Raw genomic sequence first — 12,819 nt, 5'->3', positions numbered from 1 at the left:
CGGTCCAGTCAGGGCGACAAAGGATTGCTAGACAACATGACAGTCGGCCTGTTTCTCTTAGAATCTCTTGTAGTTTTTAAAACTTGCAAAGAATTCCTTTCAGGCCTTAGGAGAATGACGTAGCACTTGGGGACAAAGATGCAGCCCAGGAGCCCAGCACCAGAGGCCAAGATGGAGAAGACCTCCACGGCCACCATGACCTTCCCCTTGGTGCTCTGGTACACAGGCAGGAAGGTCACCCACACACTGCAGAACACCAGCATGCTGAACGTCAGGAACTTGGCTTCATTGAACGTGTCAGGCAGCTTCCTGGCAAGGAAAGCCACAGTGAAGGTGCCCAGGGCCAACGAGCCCAGGAAGCCCAGCACACAGTAGAAGGCAGTGATGGAGCCCTCGTTGCACAAGAGGATGATGTGTCCATGCTCAGAGAGTGCATCTGTGTCCACAAAGGGAGGAGAGACTCCCAGCCAGATGCCACAGAGAGTCAGTTGAATGAGGAAGCAGATGGGAATGACAGCGTTTGGGGCTCCTGACACCAGCAATCGCCTCATGGTCCTTCCAGGTTTCATGGCCTTGAAGGCCAGAACCACAGTGATGGTTTTGGCCAGCACGGCAGAAACAGCCAGTGTGAACACGAGGGCAAATGTGACTTGTCTTAGGAGGCAGGTGGCTGTGTTGGGACGGCCAATGAAGAGGAAGGAGCAGAGGAAGCAGAGGAGGAGTGAGATGAGCAGCATGTAGCTGAGGGTACGGTTATTGGCCTTGACGATGGGTGTGTCTTGGTGCTTTACAAAGACTGCAAGGATGGCAGCTGTGACCACAGACAAGGACAGAGCTGTGCAGACCAGGACCATTCCCAGGGGGTCTTTGAAAGCCAGGAAGGTCACTTGCTTGTCCAGGCATTGGTTATGCTCTGCATTGGCATACTGGTGATCAGGACATGTCACACACTCTTCCGTATCTGGTGAAAAAGTTGCAACACTATTATCCCACAGCCCCTTCCTTGAGCCTATTCTGATCAATTGTCCCTAATTGTTGGAGCTTGGGCATTCCAATGAATATAAGGAACGAGTAATAATGAATGCTAACTCTACTCATGGTTAGGCCAAAAGCTATTCCTTCTCCCCTTAGGTAACCTGCATGCTGATGCAAACAATTTTTATTTTAATTATGACGTGGAGGTTACTGTCTGTGTCTGTTCATACTTATTTAAATAAAAGTTCATTACACTTGTTGGTTTCTAACCCTGGAAATTCATTGCTCATGGCTTCTTCAGTTTGGGAAGCGAGTATCTGGTGCCTGCACGTGTCACATTCTTACACATGGTACATTCTTGCTGCACCTCCCATGAGACATGAGCATGCTGCTCCCTCCAGCCTTATTTTAATGCTGCATTACCCTCCCTGCTCTCATAGCCTAGCCAACCAGGGCAGGCAAGCTAATACCATGGGCTGCTGGAGAGCCGGGGTTCAGCTTCTGCTTGTCCACCTCGGTGCACAGAAAGCACCAGATCAGCTGTTGTAAGAGCTTTGGGTCGGGGAGAGCAATACACTAGTAGGATGCATACTGAATGTGAATAGTTGGGAACAATCAGCACCCAGGTCTACTTCCTGATAGTGTGAAGGGTGTTTGCTTTCAGTAAATACAGAACTATTTCAAATGGAGCATCTTGTAAAGTGATGACCTGTGTTGACATTCTAGGGGCCAGCACTAATGGGAAACCACCAGGAGTTAAGAAATTGGTCAACTTCTAGACAAACCTAAGCATGTCAGGCTCACCCCCATGAAAATCCCTCCCTCACAGAACACCCTAGAATGTCTCCTGTAAACACAGTGCCCATGTCAGTCACCTGGCAGCCTATTGCCGTGTTTCCATCTTTGTGTGTTCTCAGCCTTGGATATGCATTGTCACTCCCTGGATCTAAGTCTCCATCCTCCTGTCTGTGTAAAGCTACATCACCTTACCAAGTTTACAAATCTTTCAACATGGAACCAATTTGATTTTGGGGACATTCCATACTTCCAGGGCTAGACATGTCCCCCTTCGAAGCTTAGCTTTCCAGTGCCTCAGAACTGGTAGGTAGAAATGAACTTTTTATCCTTTAATCTTAGATTCAGGTGCTACTGAACACAATTACTAATATACGGATTTGCCTAAACAACACCATCTGAATGTCATTTCACAGAATACTTACTTTGGCAGCTTCCTTTCTTTCCAAAGAATAGCCATTCTTCTTTTTTGGGCTATTTTGTTCAAGGGCAGCCTTCTGTGTGATTGCAATTCACAGTGGCAAGAAGTGCCTTTCTTACACCATTTTGCTTCTAGCTCCAGGCACAGACTGCAGTGACATTCTGCAAATGACCTTCTTTATTTTATGAAACTGTCCCTTCTCTTGTGAAATTCATGAGAAGTTTCTGTAACTGTTTTTTCATCAATCCCAGATTAGTGTTGACTTGATCAAATCCTTTTCCCTGCACGTGTGCTATTCGCACAATTAAGTCAGGGACCAACATGCTGAATTTGGGGATGTGTACTGATTTGGGCACAATGCAACATTCTTACGAAACATAGCTCAAGGCAGTTTTGTTGTTTATTTTGGAGATGTGTGTATTTATTTTCCGGAACAGTGTCTTACAAACACCATTTTGTTGAAGTGACCTATTGTGATTCGATTATTCTAGACAAACGCTTCTCAATGAACAAATCAATTTTTTCCCGTTCCCTATTGGAATTGAGAGAATGAACATTCTTTCCCTTGTGAAAATTAAAAGTCACCTGCAAACTGCTGACCACAGCACAAATATCACAATGGGTTTCTTTAGGAACTGTGAGGGTACCTACATTTTAAATGCTTTCTTGATGTATTTCATAATTTTCCCCACAGGAATGGTTGGATTTCATCTGTGTTTTATAACATATTGTGAGAAGCTATCAACATGACACAATATTAATATTTTTGGTATCTTTACAGAAATCCCTGCAGTATTGGTCCACATGAATGGACCCCAAGAACATGCATACACACAGAAATGAACATGTAAGATGCACACTCACACACACACACACACACACACACACACGCACACAGAGTCAGTAATCTTATTCTTTATCCTGACGAAACTTCACAGTGGTTCCTAATTTTGCTTGATTTGTAAAAGAATCAAACTGCCACATCATGATGCTAGGTTTTCTTTGCTTTCTTTCACATTCACATCCCATCTCCGAGGTCTTTGTTGGGAGTGCTACCACCGATCTAATCTACTAGGTGTGCTTAGATGGTCTTTCTGTCTCCCTCCCTACGTGAGGTTCTGTTCATGGTTTACAGCACGTCTCACCCTCATGTCACCTGCATCAGCCTTCTGTGTCTCTCAATGTCTCCTGCGTGTTCTTGAAAACACAGGAGGCCCAGGGCTGCAGAGAGAGCTCCTCGATTAGGGGGATGATTCCTGATGAGGAAAAGTAATTCCTATTGAAAGTAAGAAGACGTCTCTCCAAAGCCCTGTCCTACTTGTTGGCGTTGCTGTGTGGAAATGGAAGAATGGCAAAGACAGATGCAGACTCTCTTCGTGAGGTGGTCTCGTGCTTACCGGTCTCGTTGGCAATCTTGTTGTCTGGACAGGGGATACAATCAAAGCAGCACACAGGCTCCCCTTCGCGGGCAGTCTTCCTGAACCCAGGGCCACAGCTGGCGCTGCACACTGAGTGCGGGGTCTGGGGAAAGACAAGCGTCTGTTGATCATGGGCGGGGCTGGTCAGAGAAACAATCCTGTGTGAGTGCTTTAGAGTTTGGGAAACCTGCATAGTTCAATTGTGGATATCTGATTTCTCATACACTGAGTGCGTGCCCTGTGGTGTGTACGCTGGGAAATAGATTGAAAACAAACAGGGGAGCATTTGTGTTTACTTTCCGTCCGAGCAAGCACAAGAACAGGATAGAATACACAAGTGACAGCGAGTGGTTTGAGAGCCCTGAGGACGTTTTTTTGGGGGGGGCCATGGGGCACGGTCACATTCCAACTGTGATGGAAGATGGTGATGAACTCACCTGTGTGATCCCCGTGGCCCACTCTATCAACTCCTCAGATACAGACAGTTGTTGGCCTGGTGGATTGTAGGGGGAGAAATGTCCCACTTTCACCTTATGGCCAAGTCCTTCAGGAAAATTCCAGAAGTTGAAAATGTCATAGGCTGCAGCAGGCTTTCTTTTCTGGTCCAAGTTCACAGGGTCGCCAGCAGGATTGGTAAATTGGAGGCTCTTGAGAAAGTAGTGAAGCTCCTGAACAAAAATGCATCATCTTATCAGAAAGGGCCACGTGTGAAGCCACGGGACTCACCCAGGACAAAGCCTCTGTGGCCATGGCCTCCCCACGGAACTGAACTCTAGCAAGGACCACAATAGAGAACTTTATCTAATCATGTCAGCAATCAAAAGGAAAAACAACCCAAGACAGGATCCATCCAACACCAGCAGGCAGGAAGATTTTGACACATCTCTTCCCTGAAGTCTAAGTTATCTCTCTTGGCCTATTTGCACAATGTTACCTGCATGTAGCAATTGTCAAGAGAATGAAGAGACCCACATCCCCACGTGGGGAGCTAATGAGAGAGCTTTCATGCCCAATGGGCACTGGGGTCCTCAGCACCCTTGGAGGTGAAGAGGGCTCAATCCCTGAAAGCTAAATGTGAACACTTTGTTCTGAAGTCTGGGTACCTGATACATCAACACTGAGGGGGCTGGAAGCTGAGCTCTTTGGGACAACAGCCCTGGTCCTGACACAAAGCCTTCTACCTGGTCAACGGCAAGTATCTGGAGATAGAAACCTCTGTCAAGCTGTCCCTGTATCTCCCAAACACTGCATGCCTGCAGGATTACTCATGTATGGGAGCAAGGGGCCTCTGTGAAGGGATTCTCCACAAGCAGGACCCTCCTGGGAAATGCATCCGCTGCAGGAACCTGACCTACCTGCCAGCGGGATGTCACTGTCTTCCCCCCAGGCCTCCTTGGCTGCACTTCCGAATCACGCTGATGCATCTTGTGCAGGGAATGTGCTATGGCATGTACCGTGTTGTAGATGTGGTAACTCCCATCACTCATCGTCATGTCAAATTCCTCCCAGGGCAGCCAATCCAGGGAAGCATTTGGGGGACAGCCCTGCAGCGTCCTGCAGTCAGCATTGGAAATGGGGCAGTGAAAGGCCAGAGACCAGAACAGGGCAAGGTAAACGTTCTCTGGGTACTTGGCAGGCGTTGCTGTTTGCAAAAAGTGTTGGAATCCCGGAATCTCGCTGCGGTGGTTAGAGAAGATGAGGGCACCGTGCAAGGAATGCAACAGGAAATGTTGCTGATTTGTGGCAAACTCCAGGCGGGAGGTGGTGACCCAGACCTTCCATGTTAGCAGAGATCTCATCAGCAGGAAGATTAGCTTAATAAGTGCTTCCGTGTCACCAAACAGAACAACCACATTGGCTGAGGATGTCAGGATGCGGGCTGGCTGTTCTAAATCTTCCGAGGGAACAATGCTGTTGACTGGGATCAGTTCCACAAAGGCCAGGCAGAGGCCATGCTCCTGCATCTCTGAACTCAAATCGGACAGAAACGCATCACCCTTCTGGAGATCCGGAATTGCCAGCCCCACCCACGTCCAGCCAAAGTGCAGCATCAGGGAGACCATGGCGAGGGCCAGAGAAGTGTCCTTTGGGGCCATCTGATAGACGGAGGGGAACTGGCTGCTGTCACTCAGAAGAGGGTCCAAAGGACCCAGTGTGAGCTGGGGAGGGGAAATTGCACAACATGTGAGTGATGGCACGGCTGTAAGACATCACATTGATGTGGCAGGTGTTATGGTGGCTGGGTTGGGCTGAAAGATGAGAATATTTCAGTTACCATCCTCTCTCTCTCTGATTGAGACCGTTCTGGGTTATCAGCTATCAGAAGCATATGTCCAGAGAAGCCCCCTAGCTCCTTCTCAATTGGGCTCTGTGCTGCCTGAGAGGATCCCGGGCACCCTGCACACTCCTGCTCAGAGCACCCATTGTGCCCAGGGTGTGTACCCCATCTCATGACACCCTGTGGGTCTAGGAAAAGCATCCCAAGGGAATGGGAGGGTTTATTCTCTCCCCGTCCCAGACACCCTTACCTGTGGGATTCTGTACAGTTCCAGCAGCGTCCCCATCTGGGCGGAAATGCTTGTCTCTGATATGACCGCCACAGCCTTGCCCCCTCTCTTGCATGTGTAGTTAGGAATTCCTCTGTCCAGCCCTGTCAGCCACCTGAGTGGATTCTCCAGTGTCTTCCTGTTGCTGTGCATGATATTGTAGAAATCAAATCCTAGCGTGATGTTGGGCAGGAGATGGGGGTTCCTGTTGATCTCCTCGACAGCAAACACCAGAGCCAACAAGTGCTGGAAGTTCTTGAACTGAATCCTGCATGTAGGGAAGAGGGATCCTTAGGGGAAGATTCCACCCTCATGGCCATCTGACACTTACCTAGACATCTTCGTGGCCACTCCTGGACCTTTAGGTAGAACACACCCACCATGATTGCCATCAAGGGCACACTCCCATGACTTTGGAACTCCGGGGCTATCCCAGCCATGTTGCTCACACTACTACTCTCTGTGGGAGATGAGCTGATGTCATGTGAAGTGGTTGGACTGGCTGGAGCTCATTCTTGTGGGTCTCCCAGGAGTGGGCTTACTCTCCACCAGAGAATACGGGTGGAAGGGCACTGGCTGCACCCCTCAAGATGAATGCACAGCATGAGGACTGAGCTGTGTGGGACACAGCCGTGCTGCGGTGTGCCTCTGTTCAGTCCTTGCACCCCTCACAGTTCCGCAAAGCGCTGTGGCCTGACCGTGCTGTCTAGTGTGTGATGGTATGGCCCTGCGAGTTCAAATAGTTCAAATAGCATGATCTTCACTCAGAATACTCATCTGATCATCTCTGTCCCTATTCGGAATGAGCTGCCTTCCAATGTTCTCAGGTTTGATATCTAATGCCAATTACAGGACAGGCTTGGACATTCCCCCCCCTGCCAAGGATTCCTCTGGTGAAGGGCGGTGAATGCCTAGAAAGGCCAATCACATTGGGGACAGTTTGTGTAGGGGTGCACTGATTTACAGACCAAACTGCTTCCTCGCAGGGGCAGGAGACTTCACACTGGATCACATGGCTTACACCTGGGCATGCATGGGGCTGGCACCACCGTGTATTAGGGTAAACCTGTGTGTGCCATGTAGGAATCCTATATGGATGCTGGTTTGTGTCCTGGCTGCTACATTTCTAATCCTGCTCCCTGCTTACACCCTGGAAAGCAGCAGAGGATGGCTGTTATTCTTGGCGTTCTGTACCCATATGTGAAACGCAGAAAAAAGTTACAGCTTTCAGCTTGGGGTGAGCTTAGCTCAGGGCATTATGGCCATTTGGGGAGTGACTCTTCAATCCTGCAGATGTAAGATTCTCTCTCTCTCTCTCTATCTTCTCCTTATTAACTTTGCCTTTCAAAGAAAAAAAGTGAGAACTCTGAGAAAAAAAGGAAAAGGAGTAAGCTTGTGTATGGATGCCCTTCCCCTCCATGTGGAAGTCTTGACCCTTTGGCTCAACGCAGAGCCACAGCACCTGAAAGCAGAGAGCTCAAGCTGGCCCCCCTAATACCTCCATCTTCCACAATGAACTGTGAAAGCAAAGTTTTGGGAAACAAGGTAGGAAAGAAATGTATAGAAACAGAACTCTGCCATGACCTGAGGATCTTACGTCCATATACCCTGGACAAACCCGGCAAACGAGAAGCTACCATAAGGCCACAGATGAAAGTTTAACACAAGACAAAGATGATCAGGCAGCCACCGGACAAACTGTGCTGGCAAAACAGAGAGAAAATCAAACACATGTCCGTCCAATGGTGAGGACTGAATGAATATCTGCCTTTCTCAGTTCCGCAGGTTTGTACAATTGTGACTTTTAAGAAACCTGGTAAAAAAGCAACTGGTGGTGACTGGAGCGCCACCCAGTGGTCATCTAGGGAAGTTATCAGACACAGCAGGGAGCAGGACTCTCAGCAGCATGGACACAGCACTGCAGAGCTTTTGGGTCTCTGTGCTGTCCAGGACAACTGCCACAAACTTCCTTCACGGTGCGGCTGGCCCAGCGATGGAAATGAAGTTAGCTGCCGATGATCAAATTGATAGAACCAAATGGCTAACATACTAGGATAGTGCAGTTGACACAGCTCACATCACTTTGTATCTAAAGGTTTTAACGGCAACAGTGATGACAGAACCAGTCCGCCTGTATCCGGAAGCAAGCAGCATCTCCACACGTCTTCATACTGCTGCGCAATGGCATCAGAGCATAGAGCAGGCTGTACATACGTGCTCTGCACATGGACCTAACTGTGCTCACGGAGCCAGCTTGCTAGACACCTGCCTGCCCACACACATTTGGGACCTAGGGAAGGCCCCTGTTCCTCAGCCTCCCTATCTCTAGAACATACCAGAAGAAGCAATGTCAGGGTCACGGCACAGTCTCACACCAGCCAAAATTATCGCTGTTTCTATTGTCTCATGGGAAATCTTACCTTCCCTTGCTGGGCAGAGGCCCCTGATGCTGATGACAGAAGGGAGGGTCTCATAATGGCTGGGCAAGGGGGCTCTGCAAATGCCCAGTGGTGGTTGAGTGGGCTCTGCAAACTGCTTTGTAGGCAGTAACCTAGCAGGCTTCCCAATAAGAAAGAGCCCTTGTGTCCCGCCACCAGTGCACTTGGCACAGTAGAATATCAGAATCCAAATCCCCCCTCAGCGTGCAGTGCCCATGTGCAGAACAACAGACACATTAGGCAGAGGGTGAAGGTGGATTTGCATTGCCTGAACATACTGTGGTCCCACTCCAACGCTGGGTTCCCCTATAGCACCTTGGGACTAATTGGGACTAACACATCTGGGGACAGGCAACTCAGAGAAAATCGCTCACTCAAGGCTGCTTCTGTGCCGTAGGTTGTGGGAGGTTGTTCTGTTTTGCTTTGTCCTAAGTCTGTTGCTGTGTGTATTGGCCCTGGGTCTATTTCTTGCACACTAAAGGGGAATAGACTTTCACCTTGAAACTAAATGCCTATGAGTTTTTAATAAATATGGCAACAGTCCAAATAAAAAGCAGAAAATTGAGAGCTCCCACAGGGCTGGAAATGGAGACCTCTCACTTACTTTTGCTACAGGAAGATGCCATAAAACCTAGGGAGGCCTCAGTGCAGATCTCACACAACAGACGCTGGGCTGCCATAGGCACTGGGTAAGACCATCAACACTGGGTAGCACTGGCCGTGACTGTTGGCCACCAGCGACATGCCTTCTTCCCAGAACAAGATGAGAGGAGTTTCAGTGGCCCATTACCAAAGGTCATCCTGTATCAGGGAGAATTCTGCTGTCCACATTGAGTGCACACAGCCTTGAGATGAGTTTCCAGGATGGGTGGCAGTGCTGGACACCCACTACAATACATGAAGGCAGGCCCCAGCATTCCTTCCTCAACTCTATACAGCTCAGGCCTCGGCTGGCAAGGAGGTTATACACCTGACCTCTGTAGGGAGGGTGAGGCTCCTGAGGCTGGAACTGCATCACTTGTTCCCTGAGACTGTGGAAACACTCCTCCTGGGGAACTTCTGCCCAGGCTGTGGTGCTGTGAAGGGATGTGGCCAGGAGTCTGGACCCTTGCCTATCTGACTTGGTGCCCGTGAGTGGGTTGGGTTCTCTGTGGTTCTGCGTTCACTTATAACACTGAACACACTGTTTCCCTGAGCAAAGAGAAGGGCAGAGGCTGTGAGAACACCAGCCAATGTTAGCATCTTCACCTTCTGTACCTGACACCCCCAAGAGCTCTGCTGGACTCCTGTTCCCAGCCACCGCACGGGCAGACAGCCCTTGATGCTGGTCAGCATGGGAACACACAGGGACTCCCCTATTCCACAGAGGCACTTTTCCCAGAACAAAGCATCCTGTGGAGTCACCAATGAGTGATTCCCTCAGACGCACAAAGCCATCACAGAGACACAAGAACCATGGCGATGAAGTGTGGGACTCTCCAAAGTGACCATCCTGTGCTCAAAGTGCCCTACATGCTGCAACATTGATTTAGACGCGGACAAGAAACGCAGCAATGGGCCAAAGTCCTTGAGAGTAGGAAGTGGTACTACTAGCCCTAAAAGATGTGGCTCTGAGATTATCCTAATGGGGCATACGTGAAGAAAGAGCTACCATCATTTGATATGGAAGGAAAGTGTGCTAAAGAGGGGAGCCGACTAAACAATCTCCCTTTTAAAGTGTCCTTATATATTTCTTTCTAGAAAGTATGATGAGGGCCACACACTGAATTCAGACAATCAGTGCCCACATGGGCCACCACTGCCAATTAAAATGCTGAGGCATTTACATCAATAAAAACACATTCATCTAACATAGAAGGAAATTCTTTCTTGCCGTGTATGTGTGTGTGTGTGGCTTTGTGTGCACGGATGTTTCTGAAGAAACAAGGTGTTTGAAGGGAGATGCCAGTGTGTCCTGCTGAGCAGCATAGTGGGGCAGCCCATGTGGAGGAGCTGGGTGACTAAGAGCATGCCAGTGCAAGGCTTGGAGAGCCCAGGGCTGAAGACCATGAATCGCGGAGGACAGCAAGCAGAGCCAGCTGTGCTGTTCCTCCCGAACCACAGAGAACTTCTTCCCCCACTCCTCGGAGACACGGACCAAGAGGCACTATGTTCATCAGACTCCAACCGAGGCCCCCAGGGCTCAGGGCAGGAGGCTGGGGATAGCTCGTGCAGGGACACAGACTTCTTGCCACTTACATTCACCTTGCCACTGCAGGGACCTGACAGGCAACCACTGGGACCTCTGAGAAGAAAAGGATTCAAGCAAAGGGCGCCTACCTTGTGAGCGTGGGCTGCCCTCCTGGATGGTAGGTGTCCATTTTGATGGTGTATAGATAGATGGGGAAGAAGGCAGTGAGCAGCACGTCTCCATCTTTAGAATTGCCGTGGTTCTCAAGGTGGAAGCACTTGACGCCATGAGGCTGGCAGACAAGGCAGGGCAGCTGCAGGGTCAGAAGGAGAAATGTCAGAGAAAGCATCAGGGATTTTGTGTAAGATCCTAGGAGGCAGTGGCAGGGAACAGGTATGGTCAGGCAGGTGCACGCATGCATCTTGTGTGTGTGCGCGTACGCGCTGCCTACGGACTGGAGGGGCCACTTTAACACTCCTGCAGCTGCAGTTGAATCCTTTCAGGTTCCCTAGAGGAATGGGGAGCCCTCCTGACCCTGGGGCCCTGCTGGTGTGGGATCCCGTCCAGGTGAAAAACACAAGATGGAAAATATGTTTGCTCAGCATCCTCGTCAGCCCCAGGTGCCGTCATGGCATCCAACTCCATGAACAGCAATACTCCGGGGAGGAGTGCCCGTGAGATGTGGGCCAGAGAGATTGTCAGGGAACCACTTTGATGATCCAAGTGGTCATGAAAGCCGTTGGATGACATCATGCAGGAACATTCTAGCTTGAAAACCCCCAAAGTCCAGAAGAAGAGGAAGCAGCTGTACAGCTTGCCCTGCTGTCTGCTCTGATCTCACGCCAATGCTGGGTGAGGAAATATCCACAAGAACATCCCTTTCCCAATTACTGTGGAGCCATACGTCACTTGTTTAAAGACCTGTTTATTATTACTGGAAAGGGGATTTGCGTAGAGACGAGATCAAAACAAACAGATCCTCCTGGTGCTGATTCCCTCCTCAAGAAACCAAAAGGAACAGAAACGTCAAAGTGATTTGGAGACATGAAGGCATCTGAGAGAATTCTAGAGTGCTGGCCCATGCTTTTTAAAAATCCAAATCCTAGAATAGAAAGGCTCATATTTTTAAGGAAAAAACTTCTGTGCATCTTATTAAATCCAACTATCCAATAAAAACGATTGAATCTTTTTAGGAAAAGTCCAACTTTTTCTACCTTAAAACACTGGCCCCATGCCCCTGTGGAGCATCCCCATTAAATCATCCAAGGAAGGCAAAAAGAAGATGTTCCAGAACAAACTGGAAGGCAAGTGTTTGTTACCACTCATCTGGCATTAGAGATCATAGGCTGTACAAAGACACTCATGTGCCTGGAAAGCAGCCGAGGACGGACCAAGTGCTTGGGCACCTGCACCCGCATGGATCCTCCTTAAGGAAGTAGACACATAAATCACCTATGACCTAACCATTCCACTTTCAGGAGTATATCCAAGGGAACTGATAAAACCTATTCAAACCAATATATAACACCAGGCTGTGCGACTGGCAGGAAATATTCAGCACGGTGAACATTGTAGAAACAGAAATGGAAAGCAGATTGGTGGCTGTGTGACTGAACAGCACAGAAATGGACAGTGAGAGCCTAAGGGATGATAGAGTCATTCACAACCACGAATAGTCGATGGTTTTGCAACGCGTGGTGTGTTGCCAATGACTTGATTTCTTCAGGTTAAAATGATCAAATGTTGGTTCTATCAATCTCACCCGAAGATGTAAAATAGGTTTTTGGAACTTATGGACAATATATGATGTATGTGTAAGATAACTGTGTAGGACAAGCCATGCATTCAGCAAAACAAAAATGTTTCTAAAAAGATCATTTTAATATGAAGGCTAATGGAGAAATAGCAGGACAATGGGAAAATGTGGGTGATCCTCTAAGGAGACCGGGACCCAAGGTGTGATGACCATGCCAAGAAAGACAGGGAAACAGGAAGTGTAAGGTGAGTGGAACAATGCATATTTTATTGAACTCCACGGCGTGTATATATATATATG

At 48.8% G+C, this 12,819-nt stretch overlaps 1 protein-coding gene across 1 annotated transcript; it reads right to left on the bottom strand.

Moving 5' to 3' along the window:
- Nucleotides 1-8: 8 nt before the first annotated feature.
- On the bottom strand, nt 9-12,181 carry LOC131478421 (vomeronasal type-2 receptor 116-like). Its single transcript, XM_058657672.1, has 7 exons — nt 12,170-12,181; nt 10,913-11,076; nt 6,138-6,423; nt 4,965-5,768; nt 4,047-4,274; nt 3,589-3,712; nt 9-961 (listed from the first exon to the last, which is right to left on the bottom strand). The coding sequence occupies exons 1-7, from the start codon at nt 12,179-12,181 to the stop codon at nt 9-11; spliced, it is 2,571 nt and encodes an 856-aa protein (XP_058513655.1).
- Nucleotides 12,182-12,819: the final 638 nt, after the last annotated feature.

This window comes from Ochotona princeps, chromosome 33 (assembly GCF_030435755.1).
Source record: "Ochotona princeps isolate mOchPri1 chromosome 33, mOchPri1.hap1, whole genome shotgun sequence".
Classification (NCBI taxonomy): domain Eukaryota; kingdom Metazoa; phylum Chordata; class Mammalia; order Lagomorpha; family Ochotonidae; genus Ochotona; species Ochotona princeps.
The sequence above is the reverse complement of the archived record's forward strand: the minus strand, read 5'-3'. Positions and strand labels throughout refer to the sequence as shown.

Excerpts from the sequence above, each read along its gene's own strand:
- LOC131478421 (XM_058657672.1), bottom strand. Across the intron at positions 5,769-6,137 it reads AACTGTACAGAATCCCACAG|CTCACACTGGGTCCTTTGGA; the intron begins GTAAGGGTGTCT and ends TCCCCTCCCCAG. Across the intron at positions 962-3,588 it reads CAAGATTGCCAACGAGACCG|ATACGGAAGAGTGTGTGACA; the intron begins GTAAGCACGAGA and ends CTTTTTCACCAG.